The sequence below is a fragment of the Nycticebus coucang genome, chromosome 14 (assembly GCF_027406575.1).
Source record: "Nycticebus coucang isolate mNycCou1 chromosome 14, mNycCou1.pri, whole genome shotgun sequence".
Taxonomy (NCBI): Eukaryota; Metazoa; Chordata; class Mammalia; order Primates; family Lorisidae; genus Nycticebus; species Nycticebus coucang.
Window position 1 is genome coordinate 47,450,726 of NC_069793.1, and position 15,478 is coordinate 47,466,203.

Consider the following 15,478-nt stretch of genomic DNA (forward strand, 5'->3'; position numbering starts at 1 on the left):
TTTCTTTTAAACCCTTCCATGGTATCCTATTGTCCTTGGAAGAGCATCCAAATTCGTATCAGGTATTACAAGGTCCCAGATAACTTCTCTAACCTGCTTCCTCACTTTATCTTTTCCTACTTTCTCCACTAGTCACTGAGTTCCAGCCTCACTTCTTACTTCTCACCTTCTCCCTTCCCAGGAATCATTTATTTACATCTGTTCTCTGTCTGAAATGCTCATTGCCCTTGGTAGAGGACTTTGGCATCATAGCTCACAGCAACCTCAACCTCTGGGGCTCAAGACATCCTCTCGTCTCAGCCTCCCAAGTAGCTGGGACTACAGGCATGTGTTACTACACCTGGCCAGTTTTTCTATTTTTAGTAGAGATGGGGTCTCGCTCTTACTCAGGCTGGTCTTGAACTCCTGAGCTCAAGCAATCCACTCACCTCAGCCTCCTAGACTGCTAGGATTATAGGTATGAGCCACCACCCCTGGCCTATTTTCTTTTCTTCATAGCACACTTAAGTATCTGAAATAATTTGTTTACTTATTTATTAGATGTATTTCTTTCCCTATCCCTTTTGTCATTACCATATATCTTGTGCCTATAATAACATTTGTAGAAGGCCCTAATGTTTGTTGATTGAATAAATAATGATAGCTACCATTTACCTAGTATCTGATGTGTCCCATGCACTTACAAAATTATTATTTGATCCTAATAAAAATCCTGCAAAGGTTGGTATTTTAAATCTCATTTTAGAGTTGAGGAAATAATGGCTTAGGGAAGAAAAGAAGTTATCCAAGAACACTAGCTGGGTAGCTAGTATGTGGGTGAACCCAGATCTTAATGCAGTTCTGTGTGAGTCCGTGAAGTTTTTAGGTAATAACACTGGTGAGTTTAGAGTATTCATACCTAGCTTATGAGTATGAGATGAGACTGTACAGTTTTCAAAAGTACACCATCTTTGCTGGGCATGGTGTGTCACACTTGTAATCCTAGCACTCTGGGAGGCTGAGGCAGGTGGATTGTTTGAGCTCAGGAGTTCAAGACTAGCCTGAGCCAGAGCAAGACCCTATATCTACTAAAAATAGAAAACCTATCCAGGCTTTGTGGTGGGCATCTGTAGTCCAAGCTGCTTGGAAGCCTGAGGCAAGAGATTGTCTTGAGCCCAAGAATTTGAGGTTGCTGTAAGCTATGGTGACTCAGTGGCACTCTACCCAGGGCAAAGGAGTGAGACTTTTTCTCAAAAAAAAAAAAAAAGTACATTATACACCATCCTCATTCTTTTAAAAGTTATCAGTTTTGTAGAAATATCTATGTGGCAGGTACTTTCTTTACTTGTGTTTTCCTCTTTCTCACATTCTTTATCATGCTTTAGTTTTGTAATTTTGGTGAGGTTTCACAAGAGGTACCAACTGGATTCCATTCAGCTTCAATTATGAATTAATTCAAGCCTACTTAGGTGACTCCAGCTAGAAGACAAAAGGAGACAGGTGTGTTAGTCCTTCTTAGCCTCCATAGCTTAGAATTTCTCAAAGTTTGGGCCCTGGGCCATAAATAGCCAAATCACCTGAAGTGTTGCTCAAATGCAAATTCCTGGGCTCACTCTAAACTTTTGGCATTAGATTCTCTGGGCCCCTGGAACCTGCATTTCTAACCTGGGGTTATTCTGGTTAAGATAGAAATATGAAGATAGGGCGGCGCCTGTGGCTCAGTGGGTAGGGTGCCGGCCCCATATACAGAGGGTGGCAGGTTTGAACCCGGCCCCGGCCAAACTGCAACAAAAAATAGCTGGGCGTTGTGGGCGCCTGTCCTCCCAGCTACTTGGGAGGCTGAGGCAAGAGAATGGCCAAAGCCCAGGAGTTGGAGGTTGCTGTGAGCTGTGACACCAACCGAGGGCGATAGAGTGAGACTCTTGTCTCTGGAAAAAAAAAAAGTATGAAGATCATTGGTCCTATATGTGTTCTAGCTAATTAGGTGTTTTGTGATTAAAAAAATCTCTCCAACTTGTATTTAATTATGACTTATTCATTTGAACAAAACTCTTATTTGGTTGGCTTTTGATCTCTGATCATAGAACAAGCAGGCCTTTTTCCCACCTCAATTACCCAAGTCCCAGGCTCAGATTGGCTTTGTGTGTTCAATGTTTCCAGCTTAGGACAAAAACTTCATTTTTGTCTCTGAGCTGTTGCCTGGGAGGGGTTGGACCTTCTGATACATTTGGTCTCATTAAAGTTATTTTTGAAATTCAGATTTGATTTTGTTCCTTTCTTCTCAGAAACAATTCTGGAATAATCAGAATTACCGGCCCTTAATGTTTGTGCTTTCCTCCTCTCTGTTCACTCTCCAAACAAAGGCCCCATGTTTTTGAGACAAAAATCTCACATCATTGCCCGGAGTAGAGTAAGGTGGCATCATCATAGCTCACTGCAACCTCATACGCTTGGGCTCAAGTGATCCTCTTGCTTTATAGCTTCTTGAGTAGCTGGGAATATAGGGGCACGCCATGATGCCTAGCTGCCTATGGTGTCTTGAGAAACCTGGGTCCCCAGCGTGGAGTTTTAATCCTACCTATCTTCTGTCCTTAGGAGTTCTTGAGTTATGCCCCAGAATCAGCACAGTTATCCGTCCTGTGTCTGCTCCTGCCTCTGATCTGTGAGTTCTCTAGGTTCTTGGAAAGCGCAACATGTGAGGCAAATTGTAGTTTAACAGCCTTGTGCTAAAGGTACCTCACCTAACCAGCTCTCTTCTTCCCTTCCCTAAACCCCCAGCGTGTATTTTCATTAAATAATAATTCTTTACACTGATGTGGGGCAAAACACGTTTACATTGATGCTCCTAAGAGGAATGTAGAACCTTTATTAGGCTATTTGCCAAAGAGAAGCAGAGGCACAGATTATCCAACTAGTTATCACTGAGTCCGGTCTAATTTATAGGTTGCTTTTATTCAGCTGGTTCTTACCTGTGTGCTTGGTGGCACATCAGGTGTGGGAAAAGCAGGCTGACTAGTTTTGAGTCCTTAGGACCAAGGGTATATGCCTTAAATGCTCTCAGCTTATTAAGAATCCTGAGTATTTGGTAGAGAGTTTTAAAAGTAGGGGAAAGATCCATTAGCTGATGGTCAAGGCTGCTTCATTTTGGAACCTGTAGTATAAGCTTCTGGGCATAGTTATGAGCACAGCCCAGGAGGTAAATGTAAAAATAATTTTCTTGCCAGTTTTTCCTGCATGGTATCCTAGCGACGATGTACTGTCTGTCCTTGGGTGCTGGGGCACCACCTGGGGCTCTGTGAGAGCTTGCAGAGGGGAAGAATATGAAAGGGATGGTCAGATGCCCTTCAAAAGAGTCACCCCTTTTAAAGTCCAGGCATAGTTTCTTTTTAGTTTATCATTTAGAGGGTTTTCAACCCTGTTCTTTTTTAAGGGGCATTTTATATTCTGATTAGCAAAGTAATATACAGAGGGTGTCAAAGAAAGATGTACACATTTTAACAAAGGAAAAAACTATATTACAATTGTAATACTCAATATATACCAGTAGCAAAAGAAGAGTACAAGTCATGTCTGGCTTCTCCAATTGCAAGAGGTACTCAGAGTGGTTGCTATCAGTATCCAGACACTTTTGATAATGGCAAATCACTGCTTGAGCAGCATTGACCAAAGCATCCACCTGTATTTGAAAGCATGCCATTTCAAATTCTTCCCAAAGTGCTGCTAGTGTAGCTGGTTTTCTATGTATACCACATCCTTTAAGGTTCCCCAGGGGTAGAAGTCAAGGAGTGTTAAGGAGAGTGTCAAGGAGTCAAGGAGAACATGCAGAAAACTCAACCACACCTCTTTTGTGAATATCACACACAGTACCATGCATGTCAAACTTATCATGAATGTGTGCACTTGTTAGGCATGTTGGAGGTTCTGTTGCATACTCACGCCTCCATTGGCATTGTAGTTCCACAACATTCTCAAATTTCAAATACCACTTCAAAATGGTCTTGCGCTCCGTGAATGACAACCGTGCTTCCCCCATTTTCTATGACTGACCTGTCTCCTCATGATGCTAGCATTCATTAGTTTAACACCATCTTTTGAGTGAGTAGCATACTACACATTGCTACCATAATTTAATTCAACTTCAAAAGGTAATTACATAACATCTCTTAAAATGTGTATGCATTTTTTGGGAACCCCTGGTATGTTGTCAGACAACTTGGAAAGCATAGAAAATACCAAGGAAAGAAATAAAAAAAAAATCAGCTGTAGTTCTGACATTGTTGAAATTTTACTAAAAATTCTTTTGGCAGTCTTTTTTTTTTTTTTTTTAACTGAACTTTCATATAATGTCAGGTTCTAAAGTTCAGAGTATATGGTAAAAAAAAATCTCATAAAGTCAAACATACCCTAAACCACTGCGGACAGTTATTTTTATGCTCACTAAAGTTAAACTCAAGGAAAGAGCAACAAAAAATCTATATGAAATGAAAAGTCTGGGTGCAAAACCATTCTACCTTTAAGATTACTATCAAGTCCCTAATGGGGAGTGGATGATAGTGAAAAATGAAATTATGTTCCCGCTTGCCTGTAAGGTCTAAAGGTCTATTCCAGCCTGTTTTAATGTTTAGGTTCTATAACTTTAATAGATTTATTCATTGTGAGGATTATATACCATAGTTGCATCATGTTTTGCTTCAGGTAGTAGGTTCTGAGTCAACCAGTAAGAAAAACGAACACATGTGCTTACCATTCCCCAGCCTCCCACAACACACTCTTGAGTCCCTGTGCATACACACAGACAATTAGGATCATTTATTTTGTAGCCTTTTCTTTCATTCAACAATATTTTAGACAGTGTATCATTTCTAAAGTTCCATGTATTCCATTATAAGAATGTACCACAGTTTATTAACCAATTTCCTGTTGTACATTTAGGTCATTTCCATTTATTTGCTGTTATAAAAATGTTGAAATGAACATCCTTGTGGATAAATGTTTGTGTCTACCCACAATTAAGTCCTATGGATAAATTCTTAGATGTGGAATTAATAGTTCAATGACTGAGCATATTTTTTCTTTTTAGAGACAGAGTCTTTTTTTCTTTTTAGAGACTTTGTCGCCCTTGGTAGAGTGTTGTCACAGTGGCGTCACAGCTCACAGCAACCCCCATCTCTTGGGCTTAGGCAATTCTCTTGCCTCAGCCTCCCAAGTAGCTGGGACTACAGGCGCCTGCCACAGTGCCCGCGTATTTTTTATTGCAGTTTGGCCGGGGCCGGGTTTGAACTTGCTACCCTCAGTATATGGGGCTGGTGCCCTACTCACTGAGCCACAGGCACCACCCAGAATATGAGCATTTTTAGGGCTTTGAATTTATATTGCTAAATTGTCTCCAGGAACATTGTATGCTTACTTCAAAGTGTCTATTTCCCAGAATTCTTGGAAATTATCATTCAGAAGAGTCTTCCATAGCATGCTTTTTTTTTTTTTTTTTTAATGACCCCGAGCTACTGTTCATTGCCTGGCCAATTTATCCTGGAAAGAATAAAAGAAACACGGCTAGAGATCATAAGTGATGGTGGCTGGGTTTATGGGGAAGATTGGGACCAATAGCAGAAGGGTGAGTTTGGAGGCCATTTCTTTACTCCTCTCTCCAATCTATCCTCAGCCATAATCCTCTAAAGACAAGACTATTCCTTAATACTTAAAGAGCATGTACGATCTTAAAAGAGCATATACTTAAAAAGTATATCATAATTTTTTATTTGGAAGATAATTTGGTCTTGTCATCATGGAGGGTACAGAATAGAATGACATTTGTGTATGCATGTGTATGTGTATATATTTTTTTTCCTTTTTTTTTTTTTTTTGCAGTTTTTGGCTGGGGCCGGGTTTGAACCTGCTACCTTCAGTATATGGGGCTGGTGCCCTACTCACTAAGCCACAGGCACCACCCTGACATTTTTATATTTATCCAAAAGGGAATGTGAGTTAAAAAAAAAAAAAATGGGGCGGTGCCTGTGGCTCAGAGGAGTAGGGTGCTGGCCCCATATGCGGGAGGTGGCGGGTTCAAACCCAGCCCTGGCCAAAAACTGCAAAAAAAAAAAAAAAAGTGAGAAATACTGTCTAAATCCAGACCTTCACTTTAGATAGAGACCCTGAAACCAGACAGTGGAAGGGATTTCTGTACGGCCTCAGAGCAAACTGATGATTGAGTGGGAGCCAGAAGTGAAGGTTCCTGACTTCCTATGCAGTGCTCTTTCATCAGGGTAGGACAGCCATGGGTCAGGAGAGACTGATAGCTAGGCTTTCTTCTAGGGCCCATGAGCCACACTGTGCCCCTCCAGGACAAAGCCCAGGTGTCCCTGGCATGGTAGGTTTCTTCTGCTTAATCATCTCCACCTGTGAATGGGAGCCTGTCCTCTGGATATCTCATCTTCATAGCTCACCAGTCAAGTGTCACTTCCTCAGGGAAGCCTTTCTTGACTGCCAAGACAATTTAGGACTCCCTAGGGCATTGTTAAACTCCTCTTCAACACCCTTGCAACAACTGTGATTTTATTTGTTCTGTATTTAATATGTCTCTACCTGACTAGACTATAAGCTCTATGAATGTAGGAACTTTATCTACTGTCTGTTGCTCCTGGCATGTTCTAATCCTTAATAAATGTTTTTTTTTTTTTGAGACAGAGTGTCAAACTGTCGCCCTGAGTAGAGTGCTGTGACATCACAGCTCACAGCAACCTCAGACTCATGGGCTTAAGCCATTCTCTTGCCTCAGCCTCCCAAGTAGCTGGGACTACAGGTGCCTGCCACAACACCCAGCTATTTTGTTGTTGTTGCAGTTGTCATTGTTGTTTTAGCTAGCACAGGCCAGGTTCGAACCCCCAGCCTTGGTATATGTGGCCAGCGCCCTACCCACTGAGTTACAGGCACCGCCTCTAATAAATGTTTAAATATTTGGAAAGCAGCTAATGAATGAATTAGATGTGTGTTCAGGCTGCTGGCAGTGTTGTTTTTGATTGCCTGCAGAACCAGGAGAAGCCGTCCCTTATTGCCAAGGGCATTGATAGAAGAAAGAAACCAGCTGATCCAGAGGGTATGGTTGGCTTGGCTGGGTGCCTGGTGGCGGTCTCCTGGGCCATGGGGTCAGCAACACATCCAACCGAGCATTGATTCCTGTCTTGCCAGAATCAGCCTGGGCGATTGTTAGAGAGAAACCTCCTTGAGTCATTCTGGGGAAGAGAATTCAAGGTCAGGGCTTTTGGAGGGGAGAGAACAGCAACCTGAGTCACGGACAGCTGGTCTTCACAGTCGATGGGCACTTGCGGCTACAGATGTCAGGTCTGCTGGTGGCTGGCTGGGCGCCATAGCAGCGCAGTTCTGAGGTCCTGCCCCTCAGCGGGGTTCCCTCCTCCCTCGTCTCCCTACCGCCTCCCGCTTGCAGCATCGTCTGCGAAGAAAGGGCTGTGCTGCACTCAGACGCGCCGTCCCGGCCGAGCGGCAGCCCCTGGCGCGAGCTCTGGACCGCCAGGGTCCGCCGTCTGGCGCTGCGCCACGTGCTCTGGTCCGCGCTGATGTCAAGTGGGTGTGGGCTCTTCCGAAAGGCCGGGGCTGGGACGAGGACTGCGCGCGATGCACCGCTGGCGCGCTGAGGCCCCGGTGCGCTCTGCCGCCCAGCGTCACTGACCGGTGGCCAGCCCGGGCTCGCGGAGCTGGCGCATGGAGCCGCGGCGCTGCCCGCCTCCGGATGCGTGCCCCGCCGCCCTGGGGAGGTGGCGGGGGCTGTCAAGGGGGGCCTGCAGGTGTGTGCGCGCGTTGTAACTTTTGGGGTTTGCGGGATGTCGGGCTTGCAGGGAACAGGGTGCAAGCTGCCTTTGGGGGCGCTTTGTGTCTTGGGAGCTGGCGTGGAGGGAGCCGTCGCCGGCCACTGGAGTTTCTGTGGGGAGGATTCATTGAGCCGGCAACTGGCTTTGGGTTACTCATCGGGAAGGGCGCGAGGGAGCTGCCTTGTTTTAAGAATCCAGTCTCCAAGTACAGCCAGCGTTCATGGTAACAGGATTCTCTCTCAGCAGACCTCGCGGCTCCCGAAATCAACTGCGTTTGGGGGCCCTACGGCCGGGAGGTATTTGGGCTGCGGGGACAGCAGCTGGCCAGCGGTGGAAGGGAGTGGGGACCGAGAGGTAGGCGAAGGCCACCTGGCCGAGCGTTCCATCCTGCGCGCTGGGGCGCCTGCCCACCTCCCCTGGGAGCCTCTCCACCCATACTTGCCGGGAGCCGGCTGAGGAAGAGAGAGGTAAAGGGTCAGCTTCTGGCCTGTGACAGCTCTGGTTTCAGACACACCTTCCCAGAGGAATGCGGAGGCTTTGTTCCAGGCTCCCGTCCCAGCCCTGAGCCCTGAAGCCTGCAGACATGGGGCTGCGGTTCCCGTGCTATTACTCATATTTTATGGCAACCGGCAAGCTCCTGGGTAGGCAAGTTAATTATTAATGTGTCTAGGCTAGAGAAAGAGAATGTGGAAGTGGGATTGGTGGGTTGCGGTCCCCCCCACCCCCATTTCTTTTTTGGCTTTGGCATGGAGATTATGCTTAAGGTTTGCAGTCTATTTCCAGAGAGGTTGAGGGCATCCCCCCAGGGACCAGCAGTTGGGGAAGGGATCCCTTTCCCAGTCTGACAGCCTGTCTTCGGAGGGTGGGGCAGAAAGGGAGCACCCCTCAGTTTTTATCTATCTGGAACCAGCTTATACCTTTCCTCCTTGGCCTTACAAAAGGAACCTCACCCTGGTCCCCTGCATCAGGAAACTTCCTGGTAAAGCTCTTTCTGACCAGGTGTGTGACACCCAGACCTCTCAGCAGGCAGCGTCAGAAGCAGCCTGTCCTAGACTCAATGTCTGAAAACCTCCTCACAGGCTCCACAAGTGCCCTGGGGTGTCTTTTCTGGCTCCTTTTTGTAGGACTGTGGGAATAGACAAAAGTGCCAGTGAGTTACCTGGCCTGTCTCTCCCAAGGCCCTACAGGAGAGGAATATGGGGGTCCAGATGGGGAATTGTGTGTCGGGGTGAAGCTCCTCCCTCGGGCACTTTCAATTCCCCTCTCGTGCCAGACACTGGTGAATCTAAGACAGGGTGTGCTCTGTGAGTGCTGGGTTATTTCTGGTGGGGCCATAACAAATGGGAATGGAAAGACCCAGGCCTTAAATAGAAGGCTGTGGATGTGGCTGGGCTTTGGGGAGGTGGGATGGATGGGGCCTGGCTGAATGCAGGCCTGAGGAGATTTTGCTCCAGGTGAGGCCTTAGGAGCATTGCCAAACTCAGTCTTCCTGGTAGCTTTGTGCCTTAGAGACGGGAAAGCTATTATCTCTTTGCTGGCTTAGAGTATTCAGTTCTGTAAACCAGAGGGTTGAAGGTCCTATAGAGTGTGAGGAAGAGGAGAATAAGCGTCTCTTGGAAGCTGACATTTTGGGGAGTACAAGAGGGGCCTGGGCTGATGTAAGGGGCGGGGGCAGTAGAGTGGGGAGGGGAGTGGGCTCATGGCAGGCCAGGAGTGCAGGGAAGGAGATTTTACTTCTGGGTATGGGCTTTGTGTTGTCAGTTCAGTGAGGTTCTCTGAGACAGACTGCTGTGCTACCCCCACATCCCTTGCCCCAATTTTCTGCCCCTTTCCTTAGTGACTCAGCTTACTGGGTTCATCCGCCTCCCTGCATTGGTCTCCATTGGCTGAGCTGCCCTTGGGAGGGAATGAGCAAGGGAGGGCTTGACTTCAGAGAGACTGCTGACTCTGTTACCATGGGTTATTGGGGAATCCATGCCACCTGTCCTGCCACCTGGGTTTGTGGTGTGACTGCTCAGCAGTATCTTCCCCCAGTACACTCAGCTCTTGCTTTTAGACTGCCACCTTCCCCACCCTTGCCCTGAACTGCTAGCGCTCTCCATGTTGAGGGTTTGGAGATGGTCCTGATTTGGAATAAGTTTTTTCCATTATGGAAAGTCTGTCCAATCCTGCCATCTAATGTTTGCTCACCTTTTGGCCTGCTGACCCTGGCTGAATATTCACTAATGGCCCAGTCACTGTCTGAGTGTTTCTGGAAAGAGTAGGTGAGCGCTGTGAGTTGAGTGAGAGGGGCATCAGGGATTGTGGAGAAAGTGAGGTAGTTGTCAGAGAGGCTGTGGGATTGTGGAGTGAGGCTGTCAGCGTCACTGTGGGTGGTGGGACAGAGGACTGAGTGGTGCTAGTTTGGATATTATCTGTGTCTTGCTCCAAATGTCTGCACTGGTTGGAGCAGGCTATGGTAAGTCTAGCCAGCAGCTGAGACCTCTGTCTTGGGGCTTGACTCACCCTGCCTCATGGGAGAAGGGGCAGTCTGTCTCTGCACCAGCTCCCAGCTTGTCTTCTCTCCTCCCTCTTAAAAGAGGCACAGGGCTGAGAGTGGTTACTGGGTTTCTCAGCAGCAGCTGTAGCAGGGAGCCTTTTCCTGGAATGGGTAGCAGGAGAAGCTAAACCTGGTTAAGAGAGGTTCTCTGAGACAGGCTACTGTGCTTTCCCTGATGGTCTGTTCTGAATCAGGCAAGATCAGAAGGAGAAAGACCCTGGTAGCCTTTGCCTTCTTGGTATGCAAAAGCACAAAGTTCTCTAGGGATTTGCACTGTCTGGTGAAAGTAAAAGAGGCCTGTATTCCAGACCTATGCCCTGTGTGCTGAGGAGTTTTATTATGAAGAAAATAAGAATGTCAGAAATCCTATTTTGTGGTGCTCCTTGAGGCTGCTTGATTCACTCTGCTACATGGGAGAAGGGGCAGTCTCTCTCTGCCCCAGCTCCTAGCTTGTCTTCTCTTCTCCGTCTTAAAAGAGGCACAGGGCTGATGGTGGTTATTGGATTTCTCAGCAGCAGCTGTAGCAGGGAGCCTTTGGGCTCCCAGGGTCAGATTTAACTGTCTTAGAAGGGTTTCATCTGACTTTTACCTAAAATCTGCTTTCTAGCCTCACAGAGGCCTTAAGACTGTGAATTCCTGACTGCAGGCACACAACACAGCTGAATTGGAAACATACAAACTTCTCTGGTACAGCCAGGATTCTGGAATGTTAGTCCTAAACCAACTAGATACTTGTCACTTCTTAGCTGTGTGTCTCTGGACAAGTTCTTTTATCTCTTTGAACCAGTGTCCCATGAAAATGATAAAACCTGCCTCATACAGTTGTTCTTAGGACCAAATGGGATAATGTATACCAACTGTCATGTGGTATTATGTATTACTGATAGTTTACTATGTACCAGACACTGTTATAAGTGCTTTCATGTATTATTAACTACGATTTGTAATGCAGTTAATTATTATCCACATATTATTGGTGAGGAAGTTGAGCTGTTATAAATTGTTATTGTTGGAGAGCGGAAGTTAGAAGTCATGCATCTGAAGACCTATCTCCCAGAGTAGGAATAAATCAAATTTTCTATCTATTCTTACATCCCAGGCTAAATCTGGACATAAGTTTGTAAAAGGAGTGAAAGAGATCCTTATTGGGCAGTTGTTCTTTTGGTGCCACTCTCTGTCCCCTCATCCATAGACTCTGTGGGGTTTATAGACGTGGCCCTTTAGCGACTTGTGTAGGACTATAACATCTTGCACTTACCTGCCTAGTGATGTGTATAAGAAAGAAGTTGTTAGTTTAGTCTGACTTTAGGCAGGGGATATATTTGGTCTAGAGGTGACCATTAGGGTCAGAGTTTTGAAGGTCCCATTTTTCCTTCTGATGTGTCTGGTTAGCTGTTTTGCCTCCTTCCCTGTGCGCCAAATGATCTGCCATTGAGCAGAGGTCTGAAGTTTTCAATGTGTTATAAAAAATTTTACTGTTTATTTGTTTTTTTGTTTTTTGTTTCAAGACGAAGTCTCACTTTGTTGCTCTCAGTAGAATACCATGGCGTCACAGCTCACATCAACCTCAAACTCTTGGGCTCAGGTGAGTCTCTTGCCTCAGCCTCCCCCATAGGTGGGACTATAGGTGCCCACCCCAACACTTGGCTTTTTGCTTTTTTTTTTTTTTTTTTTTTAGAGATGAGGTCATGCTCTGGCTGAACTCACAACCTCCTACTCCTAGGCTTAAGTCATCCTCCTGCCTCAGCTTCCTAAGTATCTGGGACTATAGATGCACACCACCACATTAGCCAATTTTTAAAATTTTTCTTATAGAGACAAGGGTCTTGCCGTGTTGCCCAGGTTGGTCTTGAATTCCTGGGCTCGAGCCATCCTCCCACCTCAGTCTCCTAAGTATCTGGGACTATAGGTGCACACCACAACATTAGCCAATTTTTAAAATTTTTCTTGTAGAGACAAGGATCTTGCCGTGTTGTCCAGGTTGGTCTTGAATTCCTGGGCTCAAGCAATCCTCCCACCTCAGCCTCTCCAAATGCTGGGATTATAGTATTATACCACACCTGACCTCTTGCTGTGAACTTTGATTCCCTATACATTCAGGTCAAGCTCTTTATTTTATATGAAGTGCTGTGCTAGGCACTGAGAGAGAAAGATGAGCAAGACAGTCCTGTCTTCAGATTTTACAATTAAGTGAGATAGGGCTGAGCCCATTTTATGAAAAAAGAAAGAAAAAGTGGGAGAGGCAGATGTGCCCACAACCAATGAGTACAGGCGTAATAGTAATATAGCAAATGTCTCATATCCAGTTAGCTCTATGTGCTTTACACAAGTTACTCACACTTAATCCCCAGTCAAACCGGTGAGGGAGGTGTTACCTAATTTAAAACTGTAGAAACTCAGAGGTTAAACAGCTTGCCTAAGGTGGTAAGACTAACTGCCACCCAAACTGAGATTCAAACCCAGGTTGTCCCATTATAAAACCAACTGCCCTCTCATGAAAAACCGTTGGTATGACAAACCCCCTAAAAGGGAAGCACAGAGAAAGGTGGGGTCCACATCGCTTTGTCATTCTCTCTCTCGTCCTTGTCTCTCTCTGGTGTTAAGATAAATGATTCCAGTTATATTGAGTGGTATTTGTCTTTTTAAAAAGTTCCCTGCTCGGGTTCTTTTACTTACTTGAGCCAATCCATCTCAGACTATCAGAACTGAAAGAAAATGGAAAGGCCGTCTGAACCATCCTACTTCTTTTCTATTTTTTATTTGGAGAGAGAGTCTCACTCTGTTGCCCAGACTAGAGTGCTATGGTGTCATATCTCACAGCAACCTCAAACTCCTGGGCTCAAGCAATCCTTTTGCCTCAGCCTCCTGAGTAGCTGGGACTACAGGTTCCTGGCACAACACCAGCTAATCTTTCTACTTTTTTAGTAGAGACAGGGTCTCACTCTTGCTCAGGCTGGTCTCGAACTCCTGTGCTCAAGCAATACACTGGCCTGGGCCTCCCAGAGTGCTGGGATTCTATCAAAATCAAGACTTAAATTAGCAGGCTATGGCAGCAACTTAGCAACCCAATCACATTCATTTCCACTTGAGCCTAGTACCTGAGTAAAGGGTCAGGCGTGAGCCACTGTGCCCAGCCCCATCCTCTTTATTTTCTTATGAGGAAAAACAGTCTCAAAGAAGAGATGTGATATGGACGTACAAAATATGTGTATTTTTAGTTGTGCCAGGACCAGAACTCAGGTGTTTTCCACCAGGATAATACAGCGGTGAATATAACTTTTTAATAGTTTTATACATGATTATATAATGTTTTTATGTGTGTTTGAGGAAAATTATAGCTGGAACTTCAGACTCCTCATTTGGCAGCTATTTTGCTTAGAATATGATGAGAGGTCTTATGATCCATTTGAAGGAATAAAGTCGAAGTACAGGTTGGACAAGACACACAGAAATTACAGAAGGGGAAGTGATGTGTGGGCCGCGTGTGGTTAACCTTAGGGAAACAGTGCATTGGCACGTCCCTCCTCCAGTGGATTTGCTTGTTGGGCCAGCTTTATTATTTCAGGGGCAGGAAGAAAGGAGCCCTTAGTGACAACACACTACTCACTAGGTATTTTACCAGTGGGTTAGTGTCAGTGGCCTCAGTGTGTATATACTGAGAAGGCTGAGAGAGGTTGCTTAACAAACTCATAGTTGCAGAGGATAGAGTGAAGAGTAGTGAGGAGTCCCAGCCTGGGCTCCTTCAATTGCCCCTTATTGCCACCTGCTTCATTCTACAAGGTGAGGAAGTTTAGGACCCCTTTCCTTGTGGGCTGACTCCCGCTGGGATCTGACCCTTTATTCAGGTACTAGGCTCAAGTGGAAATGAATGTGGTTGGGTTGCTGCCATACCCTGCTAATTTAAGTCTTGATTTTGATAGAATTTCAAAGAATGTGCCATATTTATCAAATCTGACTCATGCTGCTCAAGGATAGAATTCTTTTCCTGCTATCATTTGGCTTCAGTTCATATTGTGAGGGTGCCGTGTCGGTCGTGAGATCCAGGAAGACTTAGATTGTGCCTGTCAGTCTCTCTAAAGGGCAATTACCGGATGATTTTTGAGATTGAGTCATTTATTCTTCAGAGTTCAGGGAATGATTAGTAAGTAGGTAATTTACCTAGAGTGGAGGTATGGAGGTAACTACTTCCAAGTTAGCTGAAGAAACCTAGAGCTCCAGTTTATGGAGAGAAGAATGACTTTCAGGCTCTCTGTGGGAGATTTTGGCTAGAATATAGGGTCTAGCCAGGGGTCCTCAAACTACGGCCCGTGGGCCACATGCGGCCATGTGATGGTATTTGTTCCCGTTTTGTTTTTTTACTTCAAAATAAGATATGCGCAGTGTGCATAGGAATTTGTTCATAGTTGTTGTTTTTTAAACTACAGTCTGGCCCTCCAATGGTCTGAGGGACAGTGAACTGGCCCCCTGTTTAAAAAGTTTGTGGACCCCTGGATAGGCTTTGGATCCTGAACTTGTTAAGAAGATTCTACTGCTCAGTGTTTTATAGTCACACAGAGCATGATCTCTCTCTCTCTCTCTCTTTTTTTTTTTTTGCAGTTTTTTGCCGGGGACAGGTTTGAACCCACCACCTCCGGTGTATGGGGCCAGTGCCCTACTCCTTTGAGCGACAGGTGCTGCCCCAGAGCATGATTTCTTGCCTGAGGCAAGCAGTCACTATGCATCTGCTGGGTGTTTTGATAGTGGGGTGGGCCAAATGATGCCCCCCCTCCAAGATATCCGTGTTCTGATCCCTAGTACCTGTAAATATCTTACCTTATATGGGAAAAAGGGCTTTTAGATGTGATCCAGGGGAGGATTTAGGGATGGGATTTAGCTTTGATGTAATCAGAAGGGTCCTTATAAGAGGATCAGAAGGAAGAGAATGAAATGTGGGAGGAGGGTAGCAGAAGTCAGACTGATGTGGACGTAAGCCAAGGAATGTGGATGGCCTCTAGAAGATGGAGGAGGCAAGGAATGGACTCTGCCCTAAGGCCTCTGGAGGGATCCAGTGCCCCTGACATTTTGATTTTAGCCCAGTGAAACTGATTTTTGTACTTCTTACCTCCAGAACCTTAAGATGATTGGTTTGTTATCACTT

At 45.6% G+C, this 15,478-nt stretch overlaps 1 protein-coding gene across 3 annotated transcripts in view; it reads left to right on the top strand.

The window, feature by feature from the left end:
- Nucleotides 1–15,478, top strand: part of PLEKHA7 (pleckstrin homology domain containing A7) — a 226,704-nt gene that overhangs the window by 75,284 nt on the left and 135,942 nt on the right. Inside the window, exon 1 of one of the 3 annotated variants that reach the window (XM_053562388.1) lies at nt 7,380–7,778. The exons of the other annotated variants lie outside the window; for them this stretch is intronic. Within the exon in view, the coding sequence (XP_053418363.1) occupies nt 7,696–7,778 (83 nt within the window). The 5' untranslated portion in view covers nt 7,380–7,695. Of the gene's footprint in view, nt 1–7,379; nt 7,779–15,478 lie in introns of those variants that run through there. 3 annotated transcript variants of the gene reach the window in all.